This window comes from Carassius auratus, unplaced genomic scaffold (assembly GCF_003368295.1).
Source record: "Carassius auratus strain Wakin unplaced genomic scaffold, ASM336829v1 scaf_tig00027103, whole genome shotgun sequence".
Classification (NCBI taxonomy): Eukaryota; Metazoa; Chordata; class Actinopteri; order Cypriniformes; family Cyprinidae; genus Carassius; species Carassius auratus.
This window is the reverse complement of record NW_020525567.1, coordinates 217,709-245,078: the sequence shown is the minus strand read 5'-3', so window position 1 is coordinate 245,078 and position 27,370 is coordinate 217,709. Positions and strand designations below refer to the sequence as shown.

The window sequence follows — 27,370 nt, the reverse complement described above, 5'->3', positions numbered from 1 at the left end:
ACTTTAAAGAAACATAAACAGATACGTGTAGTCACTTTTTCATTAAAAACAATCGTCAAAACTTGTTTAATACTAAAGCAACTAAAACTAAACTAAAAATAAATGCTTGAAAATAAATTAAAGCAATAGAAAATACTAAAATTTAAAAGAAAAAGCTATGTAAAAATCAATACTATAAATATAAATAATTATAAATAAATATTTTAAATTAATACTATAATAGCATAATACAAAAAAATAAAAATAATGTAAGTTTGTCAGTGCTGTCATATCTGTACTATGTAAAAACTTGCAAAAGGATAGAATCACAAATCATTACTTAAACAATTTAGAACATTTATTTTCTGAATGAAAAATATAGTTGTTTACAATGGGATATAATTTAGCTCTTCTGTCAGCTGTAAATCACTCATGATGATGGCGGCAATGGTTGAGAATGAGATCTCACTCTACAAAACCAAAACAGATGAGAGTCCATCTGGGGTGAACAGCCTCAAAAATGTAATGTGGTTAAAAAAGTTACTAACATTTAAAAGTCACCAATATAAACAGTATCTGCTAAATAATATACATGTATTCCAAAAAGCAGCTCTGAGAAGGGCTTTTCCAGTCCAGTTTTCAGCTTTGTTCATTAATTGTCTTTAAGTTTGTTTTTCCAGTTCAGATGAACACTTGTCCACTCACATCAGCAAACCTCAAACACCGCAGCAGTTCGTCTGAAGCTAACCCAACAAAACTCAACATGAATTATGAAAAGGTTTGCTTTTACAACCATTTACTCCAAACACTTAAATGACTTTTACCTCATAGTAATGACGGATAAATGCGGATTAAACCATCGTTGAAGGAGCTCAACCTGTGGATAGGTTCAGTTTTTAAATGAATGTTTCATGATATTCAGATGCACAGTATAATGTGAAAAAGTGATTGTTCTTCGCAACAAAAAAATATTTTAATTTACAGTTTAGCCTAAACCCAACAAGAACACATTGCTTTTGTTTTAGGCACAAGTCAGAACTGAATAGAGAGAGTGACTCTTAACAAGACCATTTTTTTTTTATCATATTTCAGCCCGAATTCAATAGAAAAATATATTTATATATATATAATTTTATATTTTAGCCGATTCTGGGACAATTAAACATTTCTGCCTTTTTTCAGAACAATTAAGCAACTATTTTGCCTCAAATTTTCATTATGGACAGGTGAAATAAATCTCATTATCATTACTAAAATTCAGTAATACATCGTCCTTTCTGCACACAATAAATAAAATTCAGTACAACAAATACTTTCAGTTCCACTTTACTAATGTATTTTTTATTTTAAATTTTTACTTAAATTGCACTGCTTTTTTCTTTAGATTTTTGACTCTCCCATGGAATATTTTGGCAGGACGCTGCATGTATGTTTGGGTTTAAAGCAATAGTTTACTAAAAATGAAAATTAGCTAGAATGTGCTCACCCTCAGGTCATCCAAGATATCAGATTTAGAGCAATTTAGCATTGCGTCACTTGCACACCCAGTGAATGGGTGCCGTCAGAATGAGTGTCTAAACAGCTTTTGGTTCCAAATTCGGTACATTTTCAGCGAATGTACATTTTTGGCCGAACTATTTCTTTCAGAACATGCAACAGCACCATTATGGTGGAATGTAGCATCTGTCTGTACTGCTTTATCGTAAATACCCAGAATGCAATTCAACTGCACATAACAGAATGGGTTATGCAGTTTCACAGTGTTTTAAGACTTAAAGAACTCGATATGCTGAAATCTCTTTGGTAAACCATCATAGCTGGTGTGTCTAAGATAATGATCTCACTAACCGTTCACAATAAACCCACACTATTGTTCACTCCAATGCAAAAGTCGAGTCGTGATGCTCTTTGGTGCGTCTGGTTGTCGGATGCAGGTGGAAAGTCACAAGAGCTGCAAAAATACAAAATCATCCCTAATGCAACGAGAAAGCCTTTCTGATTATTATATTTAGAATACAGTTTTCATATACAATTTTAATACATATTGTAAATTAACCATAGGTTGTGTCTGCGATCAGAAAAGAAACCTGTCCCGTCTTTGGCAGCATTCAAACTTGAGATGCGTTAGCCGGGGGTGAAACCCTGTTCGTAGGGTTAAACTGTAAAACATTGCTTGAACATGTCGCGTAACACTGGACATGATACTTCAAACTCCCAGAGTCCTGTTATATCCATCCCATGATGCAAATGAGAGAATCTCAAGAGCATTCGAACACGTGGCATACAGAAAAGCAAACCTTTTTTGCATTTCAGCATAATATTAAGCACATTTTGACACAAAATCTGGGCTTTTCATGAGATTCATCGACTGAAGTTCATCTCGGTAAACACTGTGTCCGCTATTATAATTTTTGCTTGCTAAAACTTCATGCGTAAACTAATAAAATCCACGAGGAACCCGGTATAAAAGAACCACTGCAGTTCAGCGTATCCTATTAAATAACAGAGCTGCGTCTATTTACAGCAAAATAAAAGTGCTGGATGACATCTGTGTACAAGTCCACAGTGAATAATACTGGTAAAGCAGAGCGCGCCGCGGCGTCCTTCATTACTGCCCCGTGAGGAAGCTCCGACGGGGACCGAGGGCTTGTGAGAGGCTCGTCTGTGCCAGCGCTGGTCTCAGATCAGTCTGGAGTTTCTCAGGAACTGAATGAGGACTTTGTAAATGAAGGAGTACTGTGAAAGCGTCTGTACCATCATCATGCGTTGCTGCCGCAGCAAGTTCAGAACGGTCGGGACGTCCAGCATCTGTCAGGAAACATCGACACATCAGTATTAAAACAGGAGTATTTCACAGCAGTTTTGAATGCGGCCAATCCAAATTTAGATTCTGAATTATGAAATATTTAATAAGCAAAGTACGCCATGTTTATAAAATTTTACAAAATTGTAAATGGCTATTAGAATATAACCAAATAATTGAGTCTAGTGGTCGACCGATATATCGGCCGATATTTTGCATTTTTCAAATATCGGCAATGGCAGATACATTTTTCTATTTGGCAGATGTGTTTGAGGCAGGACTTTTATTTGACAGCGCTGAGAGCGGAAGTGTCTGAGTGCACACAGTGCTTACAATCTCTCTCTTGTTCGTCGTCGTTAATAGTTCTGTCTAATACAGACAGAAGTCTATCTAATAATCAAATAGAACGGTTAAACAATTAATGTATACATAAAGTATTATATTAGGCCTATTAGTAATAGAGAGGCAAACATTATAATACTTTCTCGTGAGTGTTACCCTGGCTGTATTTGAAAAATATGATTCCCAGTGCACACAGACTTCCCAGAATACTGAGTGCCCTGTTGATAAATTATATTTTTTATTAAATATTTATTTGTGAAAAATACTGTCATATAAAATATGTTTCTGTTACACATTTATTTTTTAATCCATTGTTAAATTATTTCAAATTTCTTAAATATTAATAATAATAATTAAAACAATTATATCGGCTTTATATCGGCTCCCCTGCTTTCCAAGATATCGGCATCGGCTGTCAAAAAACACATATCGGTCGACCACTAATTTAGTTTAAGTTTAACTTAAGTGTTTCATAACATGAAGCTGTTATTGCACTGATATCAGATTGATTCATTTATTTGCTAAAAATCATTTATACAAAAATGATTAAAAAATATGTATACAAAAAGGTAAATAAAATATATAAATATTGTATACTTTATATTAGATTACATTAATTATTTTACTTATTACACAGCATTTAATATAATATTTAAATAATTAAAATTTAATAAATAATTTTTAATCTTTAAGTTTGAACTCAAGTCTTTAGTAACAAAGCTGTTTTCACACTGATTCATTCATTCATAATTTACACGATTTAAAAGTTGTATTAAAAAGGTACATAACATAATAGAAAAATATATAAATGTAAAAAATAAATAACATTTAAAATTAAAGTATAATAATTAAAATAAATAATAATGGAAAAACAAGTCTTTAGGTTTGAAGTGTTTCGTAACATGAATCTTTTTTTAGTAATTCACACAAATAATTAGATTTTTATTTCTGTTAATCACCTTTCAAATTAAGATTTAATGAAATCATTTTAATAAATTATTAAAATATTTAATAATTATTAAATTAATTGTAATAAATGTTTTATTTGATTTGCAAGTTTCATTTCTTTTTAGATTAATAAAGACATTAAAACAGTTCTTTTTAACTGTTAAAAAGAACATAAATAAAGAATAAAAAGAATATTAAACACAAATATTTTTCTATTGTAATTCCAATGAAACTAATTAAGCGACCCCATACACCATATTTAATTTTGATGTAAATGAGGCATTCGAGTACAGTCTGTTTAATGTCTCCGTCTTAAGAAAATTGTGAAATGGCATTTTCAGTGTTTTTTAATGGCTAAATGACTGTGCCCGAGTTGCATAACGGGACCACTGTCTGTCCTTCCATGCCTCTCGGCTGTGATTTCGCCACATTGAATGTGTAAACTAGGTCTAAGTGCAGTATAAACCTGTCCATCAGTCACATCCTGACATCTGCAGAGACTAGCAACTGTGTGTTTGTAAGCTTAGCAGAAGTGTAGCAATTTAATTTCTGTGCAGTGTGTGTCCTTTACCCTGGTAACCGTCACCATTCTGCCCTAAAAAGCTGGTCAAATGCACTAAATCTCTCATGCGTTCCTGCCACTGTAAGCACAGGACACATGTACCTCATTATGTTCCAGACAAGCTATCATGATCTCAGACAGGATGACCACACCAGTGCGTCCCACCCCTGCGCTGCAGTGCACCAGGACGGGAAGGTTTGTGTTCTTTGGGTCGCTGGAGCTGTTGGTGTGTCGCCTCACAGACTGGATCTCCTCCAAGTACGCTGAGACACAGAAATAGAGCGCTTTAGAGAGCCACGCCAGGAGAGAAAACACAACGCTGCACAACAGAAAGAGGTCAGCCGAGGGACACGCCGCAAGAAAACACTCTTCTCGAAGATTAAAGTCATGCATGATACGAACATCATCAAAATAATGTATCTTGAATCATTATAATGGTGCTGAAAAACACTGCTGGGATGAGCTTAAGCAAACGCAACCAGTCAAGTTTTACACCAAAATCTGAAAAAAATAAATATTTTTTTTGACATTATTATGCTCAGAATTAATATGCAATGTTAGTTAATTATAAAACTAATGTATAATGTACAAAAATTTTAATAAAACAAGATTTTGTGACAATACTTTTAGGCACAGTGTCAAGAAAGATTAGTATATATATATGTGTGTGTGTGTGTGTGTGTGTGTGTGTATGCAAATTGTTTAGTATTTTATCATCATCATCATTACATTAAAGAGCAATTATTCTGAATATATATATATATATATATATATATAATATATAAATTGCTCTTAAGTATAATGCTACAAAAAATTGCATTCAGAAAAATATGCATTATGTTTTTCTTTATAATATACTGATTAAATATAATTGCATGTATAAATGCACAATTAAATATTTTTTTTGGTATACATATTTTAGGTATATATGACCTGGGAAAAAAAGATGAAGATGTTTTGTGACCCGCTTTACCAACTGCATAATTAAAGAGTTTAAGAGAATACTTTCTCTTTTCTTTCTGGTTCAGTAGTTTGTCCAGACACTAATGTCTTTATCTTTTCACACGCAGATGCTAACACCATTTCACCGTGATGTCCTGTGTGCCAAAGCAGTACATCTGATATAAAGAAAGGCCGGTATCTGTGCTGTACTCACAGAGAAAGCCCTTGAAGTCCTCGGGGCAGCCGTGGTCGGGCCAGTCGGTGTACTGCAGGTGCCAGACGGTTCGCTCCTGTCCCGTCAGGAGGTGTTTGATCTTCAGCCCCGTTGTGGCGTAGCACCCCGAGTCTGTGCGGAAGCGTGTGGTGATCTTAAATCGCCCGTATGTAACCGTGTTGTGACGAGAGCCCAGACGAGGCCAGTAGCGGAAACTCTTCTCTCGACCCCCTTCCTGCAGGACGGCACACAAAACAATGACTTACACTTCAGATTCAAGAGTGACACTCCGTTAATGATCTCTCCATCGTCACCTCCTCTGCTGTAACCATTGCGATGATAGAGACTCCTTGTTCCCAAACCATCTGCCAGAAGTCTTGGCATGTGTTGGAGAGCGGACCCTGAGACGCGATATAACTCCACTCTTTCCCTCGGACCGTAACCTGATCAACACAGCAGCAGAAAACACAACTGAAAAAAACAAAACTGATTTAAAGCAGCTCAAATATAGCTGCAAACAGCAGTTATTGGTGTTCAAGGACTTTAAGACTTTTATGTGCATGCATAAAAAAATATATGTAAAATTTAGCAAGTAACAATGAACCAAAATCATAAATTAAAATTTAGATAATTAGAATACATATTTTTTTGCATGCTTTTTTTGGGTCATAAGATGCATGTGCTTTCCTAATTTCATGACGTTCAATGATTTATTTTAGAATTCTTCAAAAAATAATGCACATTTTTATATCAGATCTCTATGATTATTTTGATGCTGCATGAACATGCATAATAATAATAATAATATTAAGAATAAGAATATATTTTTAACTTGTAATTGTACATTTCTTCTTAAAAATATTTATATTTTTAAATGTAATAATTATTTTACATATTTATATTATATTAACATTTTTTTTGTTTCAATTGTAGTAATAATAATAATCATAATAAATTAAACTTAAAATTAACGAAAAAAAATAATTGCATTTTTCTTCATTTATTATTTTATATATATTTATATTATTTTATTTTAGTTCAACATGGTTCAAAAAGTATTATTATAATCCTAAACTACATTATAACAAACAATTTTAGGGCATAATAATAATAATTAGTATTATTATTACAAAACATTATTAATTATAATTAATATTATTACTATAAAACTTATTATAAGATAATTTTTTCTAAGATTACAGTGCTTTGGGACACATAGTTATTATTAATCTTAATAAATAAACAGAAGTGATATTGTTCTTATTTTAAGAATCTTTTTCTCTATCAGTCTAATAAGTCTCTAGACATCACAGATCTCGCGCTCACCCTGATGTGCGAGGCGTTGATGTAGCCCGTGTTGTTCTCTTTGGTGGGCACCAGCTCCACACGCGTGTCGTCGTAGGGCAGGACGTCCTGGAAGCGGTTCCTGTCGCTGTTCTCGGGCATCAGAGCGAAAGTGCACTCACAGTTGGGACGCTTCTTGGGCACCTGCTCGTATTCGGTGAACACCATCCCCTGCTCCATACGCTGCTCCAGGATCTTACACTGCAGGAAACACACAGGACGTGAGGTGTGTTAGCAGTTAGCATGCTAACATCGAGCGCAGATGTGTCTGAGAAGCCAGTTAGTATTTCACATTAATAAACAATCTGTCCTCAACTGAGATTCTGCTCGATGCGATGAGGATTAATCAAAACTAGATGTTATATTTCATAGATCTGATTGATTTAATTAATTAACAATAATTGTAATAATAATAATAAATATATTAACATATTTAAAAATATAACTCTGAATAATTAACACATTTTTTAAATATTAGAAAATAAATGATAATTTATAATATAATTTTTACGATGACTTCAATATAAATGTTTAGTATTGTATACGCTAACAACAACAATAAATTATAATATAATAATTTTAACATATAAAAATATTTAAACACAAAAATATTAATATTAATATTATATATGCACTGATATTTTTGATGACATCAATATAAATTATGCTTTTAATAAAATGTACAATAATAAAAGTTATAATAATGTAATGATACAGTAATAAATTTAAACTACACACACACATATTATATATATATATATATTCTCAAAATATTTAAGTTTTTAAAAAATCCTAGAAAAATGAATATTATATGTTACACTAGTAACAATCATAAAAATTTTCTAACACAGTAATATATTTAGATAGTAAATTGTGTATATATATATATATATATATATATATATATATATATATATATATATATATATATATATTGTATATATATAAGTATATATATATATATATATATATATATATATATATATAAACACACATTTTTGATGACTCTACTATAAATGTTATAACTATTAAATACATTAATACATTTAAAACATATTTCAGTTTTCTTGTTTAAATATAAAAATTCAATACATGTATTTATTAAAAGGACTAATTCTTAAATATTGATTTTTTTTTAACTAAAAAGGGGAAAAATGTCAATAATCAAATCTGTGCAGATCCAAGCCTGGTTAACCCAACATCACTGACCATTAAAAAACAAACTAACTAACTACTCTTCGACCAACCAGAAAGCAGCACTCACCCGCTCATCATTAGAGGCGTTCTCCGGGTCGTCCTTCCCTTCATCGGGCAGAGGCATTCTGGACAGGGTCAGGCCGTTGAGAGCCGCCATCTTCAGGGGACCCACCTTCTTGACCTCGGAGCGTCCTTTCTTCATCCCCTTCATCCCCGGAGCGAGCGAGAGACACACACACACACACACACACACAGAGAGAGAGAGTCTGAGGATCAGCGTCTGAGAGACTCAGTGGAGCAGAGACACAGAATGCAGTCGTTCGGGTCTGACGACCGGTCGGGTCACATTCTCCAGAGCACACGTATGAAGTCAAGTGCTCGGCCTCGCCCAGTGAACAAACACCCCAAATGAAAATAAAAGCAGCACCAAGCAGCAATCACAAGTCGGTTCACATTTCCTTTCACAGCTGAGCTGAACTGATCTATATCTGTGTCTCTGTGACGAGCAGCGGCAACATTCTGAGAAACATCTGGATTTATGCTCCACATCTTATTTTAAGGTTATTTTAAATTCAAAACTAAGTATGTGAAAAAAACAGTACAGCAGTACATATTAAAATGAATAACTAGAGAGAAAAATATATATTTATTGCATAAATACTAAAACTCGATGAATTACTAGTAGGGTGAAAGGAATCAGTATTATTTTAATACTATTATAATTATTTATAAAAGATTTATCATATCTTACACACACACACACACACATATATAAATTATTTGTATATGTGTGTGTGTGTGTGTGTGTTTGTAACAAAGGACAAAAAAAAAGAAAATTAATCATTATAATATTATGATTATTAAATATAAATAATTATAATAGTATAAAAATAATTCTGATTCCTGTCACCAGAAAAATAAATAAAAATAAAATAATAATAATAATATTATATATATATATATATATATATATATATATATATATATATATATATATATATATATATATATATATATACATATATATATATATATATACATACATATACATACATACACATATGTATAACTGCATAACTTAAATGTGTTATTAATGGAAGGAGGAAGTAGCATTTAGTTCCTGGTTAAAGCTCATTAGAAGAGACACTGCATCTAATTGTGATGCTTTTCTTTAGTGAACGCCTGAAAACACTCCTGGAGATGCTCACATGATGACGTAATGATCTCATCTGGGTGGCTACACAAAATACTGACGCCTTACATTGTGTTTATTATACTTTGGGCTAATAAAAACCCTGCGTTTCTACATGACACATCACAAATTCTACAGCAAAATAACCCTCAAACAGACTAAACAGAAAACAATATATTAGGGGAAATTAATTACAAATTTGTATAAATTATATGTAATAATTTTTTTTTTTACATTAAAATATAACACGATTGTAATACATTATAATTATTATTATTTTAACTAATAAAAATACTTATATATATATATATATATATCATTTCTGTAAATTACAATTTTGTTAAATACTTAATAACATAATTATAATTGTAATACAAATGTTATGATAATTTTATGCTACACTACAAGTTACAGTAATTTATTTTTGAATATTTAATCTTATATTTTCCAGTTTTTCTGTTTTTTTGTGATTGTGATTTAATTCTGATCTTTAAGTAAGGTTCATAAACTTTTTTAGTCCAAAAACTCTACATAACATTGTTACTTGTAGTAGATTTTTAAAGTTAATATTTAAATAATTGAATGAAACATTTGCATATTCAATTCTGAATCTGGTTAATGGCATACATGTAATAATACATTCAATATTTAATATATTTTAAATTAAAGTGTTTTATTTTGACTTTGTAACTGGACTTAAGTGGGTGCAAAGCTTTTAAATAATAATTACAACAACAAATACTGAATACATTTTATTTTATACTACAGGTTACAATAATAATTATGTCTATTTTGCTTTTCAGTTTTTCTTTTTCACGATTTCTGATTCAATTCTGATCTTTAAGTGAAGTCATAAAAATGTAAAATTAGAGTTTTATTTTGACTTTGAAGTTGGACTTCAAAGTGGATTTAAAGCTTTGAAATGATATCTATTTTATATATATATATATATATATATATATATATATATATATATATATATATATATATATATATATATATATATATTTATAAAAATTCAAAATACATTACAATTCTACTGCTTAATATAAAATAATTTGTATAATTATAATTTATCTCTAGCACTCATTACTCGTTACAATAATATTTATTAGGAGTGTAAGCGTTCGCAAAATTCATGTTTTGGATACAACAGGGATGTCACAATTTTCAATTATGATTTTTATTCTTTTTTTTTAGTTTATTCAAATAATCATGTGATCTTAAAAAAATAATAATTTGGAAGGAATTTTGCCATTTTTGGAAGCTTTTTTTTATCAATTGTTTCTTATTTCTTTGGTTCCACCGTGTTTTATATTTATAAACTTTGTGTAAGATATTTGTTATTTATATATTTTATATATTATTTTAATGTGAGTTTGTCGTACTGTTTTGTTGACGTCAGCTGTTGCTGCAATTCGAAAGTGAGCGTAAAATGCGTGCAAGCATTTACAATCTATTTAAAAGCGGTTCAGTACGAAAGTGTGTATCGTTTACATCTTTGCATTTTTATTTTCAAACATTCAAACTCTTAAGGTTTTAACATTATGTGCATATGACAATAAATCTCAACTTAGTGTAGGTTGCATTTGCAAATGTCTAAGTGAACTTACGGCCGGTGGAAGACCATCGATGTTTCTTCTGGGAGGTGGCACGTCTGAGACGGGTCTCTTATAGACGTCCCTCTTCTGTCTGAAGCGTCCCTGTCCGCTCAGGTCTCCGTCTGATACTGAAGGCACCATGTGTCCGGGCTCTCTCAGAGGCGGCAGCTGCACCATGTCTTCTGGTTTGCGGATGATGGGGATGGGGAACACCAGAGGGGATGTTGGGACCGTCTCCATACTGTGGCTGAAGGGATAAGCGGGTGGATCTACGAGGGGCCGTCCCATCTGGGTCATGTGATGCTCGGGGCCGCCCACAGCATCCTGAGACTGAGGTGTGTGTCTGCCGCTGTCGTCTTCGAACTCTTCCTCCTCACCGCTGCTGTGCACCAGCATCGTGGCGTCGGACAGGGATTTTTTGTGCCCGTAGATGACGTCCTCCTTGATGACCGCGTCCTCTGGCTTTGTGACCTCCAGGACGATGTTGATGTCCGAGCCGGATGCTGCAGGTTGCATCGTCTGGGCACCAGGGGGCGGGGTCTCGGCTGCAGATGCGGATACCTGGGGAGATGATGCAAAAAATGTCCATGAATACTAAAACCAATAATGCATTTTCTTAAATAAAGTTAATTTAGAATCTGAGATCACTGCTAATAATTATATAAGAATTAATTATAATCATTCCTAATGAACTATTATTAGAGAATTTGCGAAATGCTGATGAAAAGAGCTATAAATCACACTGAAGATGCACATCCATGGGTGTTTGATGCATATTCATGAATTCATTCAATATAGAAAATAGAGTCTTATATTATTAATAATTACGCAGGAATTATTTTATTCATTATATATTATTAATTGGCAAAATCCTGTTTAAATGTCTATAACATCACACCGAAGACACTGATATATAATAAAATTGATTATTCAAATATATTATTGATATAGAATATGCGTACAGTCACATAAAATATATTTTGTGACATTTTTAATCTCAAATAGCTCAATCTAGAGTATCAGATATTAATTATAAATAATTACAATTATTGAAGCTATATAAGAAATTATATAAGAATCAGCAAAATACTGCTGAAAACAATTGAAAATGTGTTTAATATCACAAATAAAAAATTTCATAAATATACACATAATTTGATATATATTTTAATCATATAATGATGCTAATAATTATATAAAAATGTTATAATTAGCAGGATTTATAAAAAAAAATTATCCAAACACAATCTAAACAATTATCTTAAATATAATTCATCACAGGTTGATATATATATATATATATATATATATATATGTAACTATATATCTTTGTAATTATAAAATATTAAATTATTAGGATTCCAATACAATTATTTTATTGCATAATCTAGATTCAGAGTTTAATTTACATTATAATAATTCATTACAGAATTGGGACTCTTATATAACTAAAGGTGCATCAGTTGAAGGTGCAAACACTATTGAAATGGTTTTAGATGTGTATATGATCATCATCACACCTTCCTCTCCTTCAGCCTCATGTTCTCCAGGCCGTATGCTAGCCCGGCGATCTCGATGGAGTTGCGTTTGTGCATGTGAGGCCGTCGGGTCGTGACGAGCGGCTCGCTCACTTCCTGCAGCGAGTGAGCCACGGGAAGGCTGTCCTCCTGGAAGGTCTGCACCGAGTGATGGACGCGGCGTGTGATCAGATCCGGGTTACTGCTGCTGACGTAGAGATGGCGGGACAGATCCGGGGTGCTGTTAGCGGGTCGAGGGTGAGGGTAGGGATACGGCGGAGGCGGCCAATAAACCTGATTCCTGATGATGTTGGGCGGAGGATATTCCTGCGCCTGCTGGACGTTGGTGAGCTCGGGGACGCTGACGGCTCCTACGACAGGCCGTCTCTCGGTGGGATAGGGGTACGGGGAGGGGCTGTGGAAGCTGTAGTTGAGGTGGAAGGGGTACTGGCCCGTGCCGTGCTCCCGGATCTCCGGCTGGCTGTACACGAGCGGGTCGGGGCGGCTGTAGGCGTACGAGTTCCCAATGTTCAGGTTCCTCATGGAGTGGCTCTGGCGCTCAGCTGGCGGGATCATCCCGTGGTTCTTCTGCCTCATGACGCTCTCGTAATCAGGCGTAGCGCGGTAGGACGGCGGGATCAGGGCGCTGTGCCGGTGGGAAGGCACGTAGTCGGGCCGCATGAGGTCACTTCCTGTGATGCTGGGGTTGGAGGACATGGGCGAGGGCTGTAGGTAGTGCTGAGGGTTGTTGAGGGAGCTGGTGCTCTGTGCGCTGTAAACGCTGCCGTTACGGATCCGGCCGTTGTACTCGTGCGGAGAGCGGTCCAGACTGGTCTGGGAATGGTAGTAGAAACCGTTCTGGTTGTTGATGTACAGATTATCTGTGGGATGTACAAGAGACGTGCGTCAGTTCTGGTTTATTATAATTTTATTATATACAAATATCTAAACTTTCTTTCATCGAGACACATTCACTTGAGAAGCAAGTCATTAGGATGCAAAACTATGGTTAAGTTACATAAAAAAAAATATATATATATATATATATATATATATATTTTTTTTTGTTTGTTTGTTTTGTTTTTAATTTACTGGATATAATATTTCTTGATAAAAAATGAGTGAATGAATGAATGAATGAATGAATACATACATACATATATATATATATATATATATATATAAAATAAACAATTTCTTATACTTAGCACTTTTGTCTTTTTCCAATACAAGCTTACAATCTAAATAAATAAACATATATATATATATATATATATATACATATATATATATATATATATATATATATATATATATATATATTTTTTTTTTTTTTTTTTTTTTCATCATTTACCATATTTTTATATTTATTGAAATTGCAATTTTATTATTTACTCTCTACAATTTACCTTATTTTACATAACACAATAATGGTTTTCTTAGTATTTATTAACTAATATAAATTAATTGTTTTCGTCTTGTTTTCAAGTATAAATATATAAACTCTTAAATCAAGATGTATTACCTCGAGAAGACTTAATATCTGAAGTTACTTTGCTTTTTTGATTTAAGAATGTTTAAATATTATATTAGGTCTTCTTTTCTGAAAAATGCATCAAGATTATTATTAAACATGCTTGAAACGAGAACCAATATCTGTCGGACTATGCTCTTGATTTAAGAATTTTTAGATGCAAAATACTAAATAAGAAAATACTTGTTTTGAGAACAGACAAAGCATTTCTGGCCTGTTGCTGATGGGACATGTTCTACCTTGTGAAGATGTGTAGGGTTCGGTGTAATGGCCGTTAAAGTGCATCTGAGGTGGCATCATGTAGGGCTGTGGTTTTGGCTGCATCAGAAGACAGAACAAAAGCAGCATTATTCAGCTGGACACATTAACTCTGTCCCAAACCCAGTGAGCTGCCCCTCTAGACTTAGCATCACAAGTCATATTGATGAGCAAAACTGTGACAGTCATCGAATAACCGGATTAATGCTGACCAGAGACATTCTCGTCGAGGACCGTCGCCTCACGGTGTTTACTGGAGCAGGCTGCGTCTGTCTGTAATAAAACACAAAACAATCAAAGACAGGTGTTAAAGAAACCAGAGTATTAAAGCTCAGCGTTTATGTCACATGCACTGTGATACTACGGTGCAAAGTCAGGGTTTGCATTTCACAAAGCATTTAATTTTTGCATTGTGACATTTTCATGACAACTCTCAGCCACATTCTCTATATAATATATATATTGTATTTAAAGTAGCATTTGATTTACTGTCTATAATTTGTCTTAAAATAAAATTTTACTTGCATTTTACTTATAATTTTAATTGTATTTTTCACTGTGAAATGTGAGCTGGACATGTTGTCATGTCATTCGTTTGGAGATTTTTCGGGAGTTTTCTGTCTCTCTGAGCAGTAATGCATCGACGCCTCATGCAGTCAGGCTCACCCCTTGTCAGCGGGCACAGAGGGACGAGAGAGGTTTGGGAGACGAGGAAAAGAAAGAGAGAGAAAGGACCTCTGGGAGCCCGCAGAGTTTGGGCCGTCAGACAGCGCTCTGGAGACAAGGAGGAGACACTAAACTACAGACGCACTGATCAAGAAGCCAACAATATTAATCAGCTAATTACTGATAAATTAACCTTTTTTTTAATACTTTTTGGTTTAAAAAAGCTTAAAGTAAAATAACTTTCCATAATAAGAAATGTTTCTTGATAAATCCGAATGATTTCTGAAGATCATGTGACAATGAAGACTGGAGGAATGATGCTGGAAATACAGCTTTGCATCACAGGAATAAATTACAATTAACAAAATATTCACATAGAGAACAGTTATTTTAAATTAAAATACTATTTCACTGTTTTTACAGTATTTTTAATTAAATAAATGCAGCTCTGGGTGAGCACGAGAGACAAACACGATAAATAACCGCACGGACCACACACTGAATTGAATTATTTGCTAAATTATGATTTATTTATTTATTTTATTTTTATTGTGCATATGATGTTTCCTTATACATCCATCCACCAAAGACAGATTGTTTAGTCACAACATTAAAAATGGTTAATTTAGGGAAATAAAAGATTAATAACTGGCATCTTTAGCAGGCTACAGAGTTCCTTAAATTGTATTGGCCAAAACCAGTGCATCCCTAACACACACACACACACACACACACACTTACAGACTGCTGTTGTTAATTTTATAAAACTTGTGCCGCGCCAGCCACATCCTGCACACATATTTGGACGTCTCCATGTCCTCCTGAAACGAAGCCAGAACATTTTTACTCAATCAAATCAGCCTCATGTGTCTCAGGGCCTGAACTATTCACTAATAGGAAAGGACATTCATCGAGGCACATATGTGAAGGAATAACTGCAGCTTAATGTAAGTCTAAAGAAAGAGAAGCATCTGACTCACGGTCTGGAACTGGATTGTGTCTTCTTTGTTGGCGAGCTCCAGGGCAAAGAAAGATTTATTATGAGTCATATTATTAATGTCATTCCACCTGCAGAAACAATGGAGAGAGGAGTCAGACCCATGACAGTAAAACACAATACGCTGGATGATAAACAGACTTCTGAAGTGCACGAGTGAAAGCCTTTTGACAATATCCGACATAAATCTCTATGCATAGATGTTTCTAGCTAAGTAAAGCATGGAAATAAATCTAGTTACATTATCAATGCATGCCTGTTTCACTACATTAGCACAAGAACAACCATATTAATTCATATGCTGCGATATAAAACATTTTCATATGCCATGCAGAGACTTCTCACTGATGCAGACATCTTTAAATATAGATGCATAAAAAAAGTCAATGCAAAATAAAACTAAGGATTGCTAAACATCATAAATGTGTCACAAATATTGAATGCATTCCACAAGCTGTAATGCACGCGCACATACTGAAACATGAGAGGTGCTTTCCCATTTTTGTGCTTGACAAAAATCCCGTCCAGACAAGAGCCGATGATCACATCTGTGCTCTGAGCGTCCTGTTTAGACACAAGGAAGGAAATCTTCAAATATAGCATCGTGAAATAACATAAAATTAATTATTAATTCAGCAATGGATGCTTTGCAGTGAATGGGTGCCGTCAGAATGAGAGTCCAATGTAAGAGCTGAATAAAAACATCACAGTAAACCAGAAGTAATCCAACACCACTCCTACTGTATCAGCTGTCTGGACTCTCATTCTGACGGCACCCATTCACTCCCATTGATGCAATTCTACCTTTCTACAAATCTGATGAAGAAACAAACAAACATCAGTAAATTCTCTGCATTTTTAATATCAAATAATATCTTTCTTCTCTGCATTTTCAAGCAAATTCACACCAAAGTCTAAAAAACATTTTTATTGCATAATGCAAAATGTGTCCGGGGAATCTATCATAAGGCAAGCTTAAAGTTTTATAAGTAAACAGTAGGATTTATATTCATGTGCATGGTTTCGTGATATTTTAGGTGCATGCATTTCACTCTTTTACACTGTCACACCATGAAAAGGAACAGGAGTTGCACGAAGAACAGCTTTACCTTTGCTTGGACACTCTCCTCCCCGTAGCCCTCCATCTTCTCCACCTCCTGCATGTAGAGTAACTCCGCCTCCGCTGCGGACACACCTCTGGGGACAGAAAACACACACACACACACACAGCTCTAAATGTGACCCTGGAGCACAAAATCAGTCTCGGGTCTCTGGGGGATATTTGTAGTAATATCCAACAATATATTGCATGGGTCAAAATTATCGATTATTTTTCTTTTATGCCAAAAATCATTAGGAGATTAATTAAAGATCATGTCCCATGAAGATATTTAGTAAAGTTCCTACCGTAAATATTTCAAAACGTAATTTTGGATTAGTAATCTGCATTGCTAAGAATTCATTTGGACAACTTTAAAGATGATTTTCTCAAAATTTAGATTTTTTTGGCACGATTTGTTTTCATGCTGCAAAAAAGTGATGTCTTCCCCAGTGTTTTTGTCTCATTTTCCCGTCCAAAAGTTTTTAGATATACACAGAGACGCAAAGTAACAAAGTCTTGTTTTCTGAGAAACTGATCAAAATGAAGTGAGCTTATGATTAAAACACGAACAAATATCAGCCAGTGCAAAGAAAAATCAACTCGATTGGAAAATGTTTTCATACCAGACTGAGATTTTTTTTAAATCTTGTTTTATGCATAACTTAATTTGGTTTAATTTTTCATTATAACTACTTCCATTTAGCATTTTATGCAAATGCATCTTGATTTAGAGCTGTTTAGATGTGTGTATTAGAAGATAACACACAAATACTGAGGATATTTTTTTTTTTAATTGCATGCAACATTTAATGCCATGACTATGAATTTGACTTTCTAACCCTCTAAGTTCACATTTAAGATAAAAAAAAAAAACCTCATGCATCACAGAGCTTCAGAAGCAGAACTTTTGCAGGACATTGAAGAGCGTTTAAGTTGCTGAAAGTCTGGTCATGAGTCACGTCAGGGGTTTGGCAGCACCCTTTGAAATCCTCTAACAGGAAGCATCTGAACACATCTGATAATCACTGAACCTCACTTAAACTCTGGCCAACAACTACAGCCTCTCACCGGTACTTTTGATAGAGCATGGTGACTTTCTGAGTGGCCTCTTCCACAACCCTCTCGTCCTGTATCCACGGCTGAGAAAAGAAAAGAAACGGACTCGTTAAATATCCTGCCGTCTTTATTCCTGGAATAGACATCTAAACCTTCAATGATTACGTACCATTGGAAAAAGCACAATTTTCTGAAGGAATTCCTGGGAATCATATCGGTTGAAGTCTCCAAGGTCAGCTGGAACCAACAGACAAATACAAGTTTAGTGCTTGATTAAAAAAAGCCTCCAAATAACACATAATGACATTGATTCCTCCAAGGAAGAAACATGGGGCGATATATCATTTATTTATTTAACTAGATGTACTAAATATACAATATCTGAAGATGCACATGAAGTACATTCAAATCTCTAATCTCTAATTATGAGCAATATTAATTAGAGATGAATTTGACTTTGCAAACAACAATTAAATTAGAACTGTATTTTTCAAATTTTTATTTTACTTTTTTTTTGTATTTCATTTTACAATTTTATGTATTTTAGTTTATACCTTTACATTTATTTTTAGATTTTATTTTACAAATTATTTTATTTTACAAATGATGTAGCTACTTATTTTTATTGTATTTTACAAAGAATATTATTTTTATTTAATTTGACTAATTTAGTTTTCCTTTTTTAAATTTGCTGAATATTTTAAGCATTTATTTTTATTTTACAAATGTATTTTTATTTTATTTTACAAATTATTCAATGTATTTTCAATCATTAATTAATTTTATGTATTTTTTATTTATTTTTAGATTTTATTTGACAAATCCTTTTATTTTTATTTTCCAATTATGTACTTATTTTTATTGTATTTTATTTCATTTGACTAATTAATTTAATGTTTGCCTTTTTAATTTTGTATTTTAATTATTTAATTATTTAAAAAATTATTTTAAAATATTTTAATTTAATATTTTAAGCATTTATTTTCATTGTATTTGACAAATTAATTTTTAACAAATTATTTAATATATTTTCAATTAATGAATTAATTTTATATATTTTATTTTTTTTGTTTATACCTTTACATTCATTTTTAGATTTTACAAATTATTTTATTTTTATTTTACAAAAAATATACTTATTTTTATTGTATTTTACAAAGAATATTATTGTTTTTATTTAATATTACTAATTTATTGGTTTCCTTTTTTAATTTTGGCAATTATTTTAAGCATTTATTTTACAAATGTATTTTTATTTTTAAAAATTATTCAATATATTTTCAAATATATATATATTTTTTTTTACATACTCATTTTGAATGGAGACACATTGATTTTATGGGTTTGATGTTGGGTTTAAAACGTAAAGTGTGAGATGACACTCCTGCAAAATCATCAAGATCATTTATAGAAATCACACATCTAAATTTAGAAAAGCCTTAGACGTTTTGTTATGGAAGGAATCGATTTAGCTTTGAAACTGTAGTAGCATGTCTAACCAGCCGTTAGAAATCAATCCGAAACATTACCATCGCGTGAAGCAATGCTGGTGCATAAAAATAACTCCCACTGAATATGTGTGGCCTCATCGAAATGACACAAACCACGTGAAGAAATATTTCTTTGATCTGGCTGTGACAGTGAGTCTCACTGCAGTCCAGTAACTGTATGAGATTCATGGATCATCAGGTGACCACACACTGTATTAACAACCATTTCAGCAATTTTTGTCTTGTGGACTTAATCTTTTATGTACAGTATCTTACTCAGGACAGTACTAAATAAAAAATAACATGCATTTAGTATGATCTCTCTTATTCTATTTTTTTAATTATTCACATTTTCACAGATTCTGCAAGGGGTGCCCAAACTTTCGAGCCCCACTGTAAATCACCGGAAACAGAAGAAAACAAAAGCACCTTGCACAGCCAAGCTGGCCAAATGAATGGCTTGCTCAATGGAGCACGGGATCTTCCCCTCCAGAACGTCTTTCTTCAGCTGGAGATAATACTGATATCTGTGTGGAAAACAGGAAGTGACTAGAAGCGTCCTTAAAGCACCGACCGTTAGAAACACATTCCCGTTCTTCACCTGGTTATCTCTTGCTGTAACTGTGTAACAGACGACACGTAATACACCACTCCAAAGTAAACGGTCGGCTCCAGTCCGTACTTGTCCAGCTGCTTCTTCAGCGGCTTCTCCAGATCTATCCATCTCGGCTGGTTTTGTTTGTTGCAGTACCAGAGGCTGAAATACGTTATCTGGGGAATGAGGAGTAGTTCACTGATCGGACCTCGTGTTTAACTTCAAATCGGTATTCCTGGAGGTGAAGACTGGGCATATTCTCAACGCTTTTAGCCAAAGAGGAGAGGTGTGACATCAAGAAAAATGAATTTATATAATTACACATTATGAGATCTGAGGGATGGTTATTGATCTCTAAAAACAAGTGAAAAACTGAACCCGAATAACAGCATCACTTCATGCATTCATACGCATTTAATCGAAAATATTAATGTTAAACAAACAAACAAAATGAAATACGTTATGCGTGTCAACTTTCCAGGCTAAAACTGTTTTTATTAACTATTTCATTTTTTTTTTTTTTTGTTTGATTCATATTAAGCTCTAAACTACAAGCATTGGATATTTGTACTTCTAAAAGTTCATATTAAAGCACAAGACTATCAAAAATAAGAAACATAGTAATTAAAACAAGTGAAAACCTGCAAAGGAAGAGTGTCTCGTTACAAACCCTAAAATATGCACTTTGATAATATTTGTCAACTTCATATGTTTTTCCAATTAATAATACTGATTCTACTAAATAATAATACAACTATCTAAAAACTTAAACACCACATTTCAACACGCTGTACTTATAACTAAATAAAATATTGTATTCAACATGTTTTTGAAGTTTCCTTTACACAATTACTGAACAAGCTGTTTTTCTCACACACTTCTTGCATTAAATGTAAATTCGTATCAAAATGTAAGAGTAAATGATGATGAATATGGGTGAAAAACTGAAACCAAAGGGCTACCAAACTACTTTAATCAACATTTTCCAAATTCCTTTATTAAACTTTGATTATGCAAGTAGTTTTACGACTCATAGTCAAGTCACCGACTACATGCATTAAATCTGTGTATGTCTAAAAACTAATTTCCTGCACAAACAGCTAAATGCTCATTAAAATGGGCGGAAACTGAAACGAAATGGTGATCTATTACAGCATCTCTAACTTATGCATCAATCCTACAATCCTGATGCTGACCTGGACATGACATTTGGCAGCTTCATACACACAAAGCCACATCGGTTGGTAACAAGACTCATAAAACACATCTGAAAAGACACGGTCGGTCATCTATAGCTAGGTATGGATGTCATACCGACACCATAATCTGATTCAGACTCTCACGAGCAGCTGACTGCATGCAAACGCAGCACTCAGAGTCCAGGCCGAATTGTTGGCACACATGCGTTTAGGGTGTTTGACAGCGTTTTGGTAGCGGTCCTAGAATAGGCGAGACTCCAGACGGCACCAGCGAGCTAAAATAAACACACGCCCATGTGTGATTTAGACCAGATTAGACCAAAAAACGACGGCAATCCTACCTCTCGTAACTCGAGTCTCTGCGCGACTGCCTCCAGACATTCCTGTCCCGTGCTTTCCACCGAAAGCGTGAACTCCACATATTCGCCGTTGAGCAGCTGTATGCGGGTCACCAGGCAGCTCTTGCTGGACACCGTGTATCTTCTGGTTCTCTTGAGCTTTAATCCGAACGGAAGGGGCATGTTGCACCGAGACGGCGAGAACGACTGGATTCAGCTTTTCTCTGCGGTTAATCCATGGAGGGGTGCTGGATTATACAGGGCTCCACAAGACAAACACATGAGTCCCTGGATAAAGACAGACCACCGCCAAACAGATTAGCATTCACAGATACAAACGGTCTCAGATTACAAGAACAAAACTGTACAAGCATGCAATCATGCATAATTAGGAAGCGAAATAAAGATGGTTATCAATTTTTACCGTGGAGGAAAAAACGCTTTCTGCATTTCTTGCGCATTTCGTATTTTAATTCATCTGTAATTTAGTAGTATGACTAATACAATAGTACAATAGTAACTTAAGTGTTAGCATTAACAATCACAGAATATTAAATAAAAGACATTTACGTAAACATATTCTAATATAATGCACACAAGGGGTTTTTAAACTGAGAAACAGTGGGGAAAACAATTAATAGAATATTATAAACAACAAAATAATATAATTATATTTTAATTAATTAAATATTAAAATAAATGCATAAATATATTTAGATAAATTATATATATATATATATATATATATATATATATATATATATATATATATATATATATATTAACAAGTATATAAATAAATAAATACATAATAGAAAAATAATCTAACAGTATAGTACTATACAGAGTAGAAAAAAGTTAATTTAGCTTTATAAAAATAAAAATATATTTTTAATTGACACAGTATACTAACAATATGCAAAATAGTCAATAAAAGACATTTACATAAACTTATTCTAATCTAATCTAATCCACACAAGGGGTTTTTAAACTGAAAACCAGTGTAAAATATATTAATAGAATATTATAATTAATAAAACAATATAATTATATTTTTAATTAATAAAATATTGAAATAAATGCACAAATATATTTATATAAATAAAATGTATTAAGTTTATAAATAAATAAATACTCTAACAGTAAATTATCACGCGGAGTAGACAAAAACCTAATGTAATTTTATGAAAGATAAAAAAATTAACTTGAAATATATTTATTGGTACAGTGCACTAATTTATATTAGACAAAACTGGGTGTTTATACAAAACGGCTGGCTTATTAATATGAATAAATCTGTGATTTTAGGGACATTTTGTTACTGTTGAACGATAAACAATTCAGGTCACCACTCAATATGCAATTCTAAATGTATTATTTATTTATCTATTTTTTATGCAAAACCAGTTGAGAACCACTACAGATAAAATACATTTATTAAAATCTATTTTTGAAGCATGACATGAAGAATATTCACGCAATCTGTCAGACAGCGGAAGCTCAAAATACAGTTCAATAACATAATTCATACCGTTATAAATCAATCACAATAGTATAATGATTTATTATGAATTATTAAAAGTCAATATGTACACATATAGTTGTACGTCTTATATTTATTAATAATATTACATATTTATTATAAATACATTCATGATATCAACTATGACTGTAAATAAAATGGAACGAATAAAACTAAACAACAAAAACAAAACAATAAAGAACTGTGATTTAGACTTAAGGTCCTCGAATATGTAAATATAATAATTTGATTATATAAAAGTACATCGAAGCTGTTATTCTATAAGAAATAGAGGAGTTTTTCTGCTTTTGCGAAATATAAACAAACATCAAAAAATGTCTGACTAGCGTTTGGAGCAACAAGTGACCACAAAACCGCACACATCCAGATGGGACGTATACACTTCATGAAACAAAACGTTAAAGTCTCCAAACACACAGTTAAATGTATAAATAGATGCGATTTATTAAAATGACTGAGTTTTATCTTTATTTAGAGTTTAAGAACGCGCGCGCTGGCTAGCGCTGCTAACACTTTTGAGTAAAACTGTGGAAAATAATTATTTCAGAAGCTCACCTGATGGATTATCTGATTTATTATATCCTCGAGTTATATCATGAATAGTTTCCGGAGTAGAAATTACGGTTTGTGATGATAATCCGATACTTGGTGGAGTTTGTTTTTTCGGGATTGACGCATGTTTGAGGTTCCTCGGGTCACACTCCTGCTGCTGCGTCACATCCGCTCGGAATACCAGAGGAAAGGAGACCGCCGGGACGCGGATTCTTCCGCGGCACTATTTTTCAAGTCGTTTTTGGATTTGCCACAGTCACGAGAACTGACTTTGATGCAGAACGCGTAGAAATTGATTTTGCATTATTATTTTTATATTTTGGAGTAGAAAAGCAAGGTTATATCTAATCGAAATGTTAGATAGGATTAATCAATGGCGCAACTGTGGTGCGGCTCGATACAGGTCGCATGACGTCAGTCGCCTGGAATGCGCGGAATGAGAGCAGCTGCTGTAAAGCCATGTGAAGAACTGCACATTATTTACCACAATAAAACTCTGTGATAAGCAAGCATTTATCAGCTCTTGAGAATTCGCGGGTGTGCAATAAAACACAGTGTTGTCATCTTTTATGTCTGGTCATCTGTTAAACTTTATAAGGGTCATTCATAGGATTCGGTAACATTTAAACCAAATTTTTGTTTTTTCAACATGACAAAATGCTTGGTTTAAAATAAATATGACATTATTTGATGCAAAAAAAAAAAAAAAAAAAATACTAGAATACAATAATTCGATTTATTCGTTATAATGGGCATACCAAAATGTTGCGAAAAGCTTCTAACAATTAATTTTTGGGGACCACAACTTTAGAAAATAAGGGTAACTGCAACCCCAGGAATGACCCTTAAGTTAAATGTTTATTGCACATTTAACTTTTGCTGATATGATTTAATTCTCAAGGACTTATTAAGGTGTACAATAAACATTGACCAAAGATAATTGCAATAAAATTGTATTATCTATAACCATTATAAAACAAAAAATACAATAGTAAAGTCATTTGTATATATATATATATATATATACACACACACATACACACATACACACACACACACACACACTATGCATATATTGTAGTGCAATCAAGACGTTTTTCTTCCAGTTTAAATAGTCAAGTATATTACTGAAATATGAATACTGCAACTGTATGTTACATAAAGTTAAACAAATTAAGTATAGAAGAATTAAATCACAAACTAGGCTTCTTTAGCATGTTCAAAAATACGACACAGCATGGCTTTTGAATCCTAACCAATCTAGATAACCAACAAACACCGAAAATTAAGAGCAGAATAAAATCATTAAAGTACTCAACACTGTACATAGCATGCTGAAAATACTGTATAAATATCACTTCATTGAAAACACACATGGCTTTTCTGTAAAAAAACAAAAAAGGAAAATAACATAAAAAACAGAGATCTGACCTCCTGATAATTACAGTGTTACAGTGAGATAAACCTCATCATCTCTGATGTCTCCTCTGGTCTGCTCCTGTTCAGACACTTGCTGTTGAGACAAGACTGTAACCTGAAAGAAGATTATTAAAGCCATTACAGACTATAAGAGTAATTACACTTAATGACATTATACATTAACATGCCCATCAGAAAACAACAAATCAAATGATCTCAGATGGCATTACTTTGCTTTTACCATAGTAACGTTACATATTAAAAAAACGTGTTGTACAACATATGATTTAACGCATCTCTCTTAAACGCAGATTTTGAAGAGATAATAATCGTCTGTGTTTGGTCAGGTTTTTATAATTTATTTCATTTTCTTTGTTTTGCTTTTAGAACTGCATTACCTTTATTGTTTGATGTTTTTTTACTTGTTTGATAAAGAAAAAAAAATCGCGATATGCGCTTCGAAGTCCGGATCTGAATCAAATGATTCGCGATCCGATTGGAGCGCTTCAAACAGTGAATCATTTTTGCGATGCGATGGTTTAACTGATTCAGATTTTCAAAAGGATCCGTTTCACCATCACTATAAGTGCATTTTATAATCATTACAAGCGATGTAGAAAAAAAAGGCTCTTTGATCTGTTTTTGCCAGTGAATCGAGTTTGAGTGTGAATCAATCGGAGCGGTTGCAGTGTAAACGACTCACTCGATTGATTCGGTTTGTCTGTTCCTCTTTTCACAGCGTCAGCTCGCTAGTTTCATGACATTTGAAACAAGCGAAAAAAAGTGTGATGTCTACCACGAAAATATCAATCTTTCCAATAAATAATTGAGAGATTATTGTTGCTGATTGTATTAGTCTAGTGCATGCAAAAAGAGCAAATGAGAGAACCAGATAAATACAAAATTCCCAGAGTCATAGACTCCACCAAATTCTAACCTTGCCCTGTAAGTAAGATTGAAAATGCAGTTTAAGGAATAATACATAAATGAAAAATCACATAAAAAAAGACTATTTACACTGCAGAGACAATTTTCTCTCTTCTATAAAATACTACACAACACAAAATACGAGCCACTAGTTCAAGTCTAAAAAGGTCCAATGACTTGTGTTCATCTGATACTGAATATTTTATATACACAAATGCACATGTGGTTATGATGTCATTACTAATAGATGTGAGTCTTAAGGAGGCTGTAGTTTCATCCATATTTAATGAGGAATCTCTGGGTGGTTCCTGTTCAATGCATCAATGAAGCATTCAATGCATCAGCAAATGATGACGAAGAAATTCATCCTTCCTGTAAATGTTTTCACAGAGCTAAGCATGAGACAGCATAATGAGCATTTCAAAGACATTTCACATTTAAATAAAAAATCACATCAAATCACATTTGTAATACAGAAAAGTAATATTAGAATACGCATTATATTTAATGTATATCATGCATGCTGTGTTAAATATTATACAATAATATTACTGTCAAAATAAAAATAATAAATGTATTAATTTATTAATACAAAGTATCCTAATGGTGTAAATTAATATATTCTGTTTATGCATCATTCTGTGAGTGTATGGCTTGAACATCTTTATTATGAGTGAATATTATTTTTTTTATTCAGATATATTAGATTTTATAAAATTGTATTCAAATTTTAAACTATTAAAATACATTCCGTTTGACAAAAAAAATGCATATATGATTTACAATACATTAAATAATTAGCTAATGCTAACTTAATGAATATTATTATTATTATGTCGAACAATATATAACGTAGCTAAACGTTATTGTCATATTTAAATCATATTTAAAATAATTATAAAGATTATAAAAAATATAGATATGGATATATATAATTTAACAGTTGTAAATATAATAATAATAATATTGTTGTCAGAATAAAAATGAAACAAATTGTGTAATTATTAAATAATTAGCTATGGCTAAAAATAATTAAATATAAATTATATTATT

At 32.8% G+C, this 27,370-nt stretch overlaps 1 protein-coding gene across 1 annotated transcript; it reads right to left on the bottom strand.

The window, feature by feature from the left end:
• Positions 1-319: 319 nt before the first annotated feature.
• On the bottom strand, positions 320-24,146 carry LOC113079056 (tyrosine-protein phosphatase non-receptor type 21-like). The gene is made up of 20 exons (XM_026251245.1): positions 23,975-24,146; positions 21,880-22,164; positions 20,346-20,515; positions 20,174-20,271; positions 18,424-18,491; positions 18,267-18,337; positions 17,206-17,293; positions 16,572-16,660; positions 16,080-16,167; positions 15,841-15,920; positions 14,646-14,706; positions 14,415-14,493; positions 12,645-13,522; positions 11,137-11,685; positions 8,399-8,536; positions 7,117-7,335; positions 6,105-6,233; positions 5,791-6,025; positions 4,737-4,897; positions 320-2,787 (listed from the first exon to the last, which is right to left on the bottom strand). Exons 2-20 carry the CDS (start codon positions 22,057-22,059, stop codon positions 2,659-2,661), a joined length of 3,510 nt encoding a protein of 1,169 aa, XP_026107030.1. The 5' UTR covers positions 22,060-22,164; positions 23,975-24,146; the 3' UTR covers positions 320-2,658.
• Positions 24,147-27,370: the final 3,224 nt, after the last annotated feature.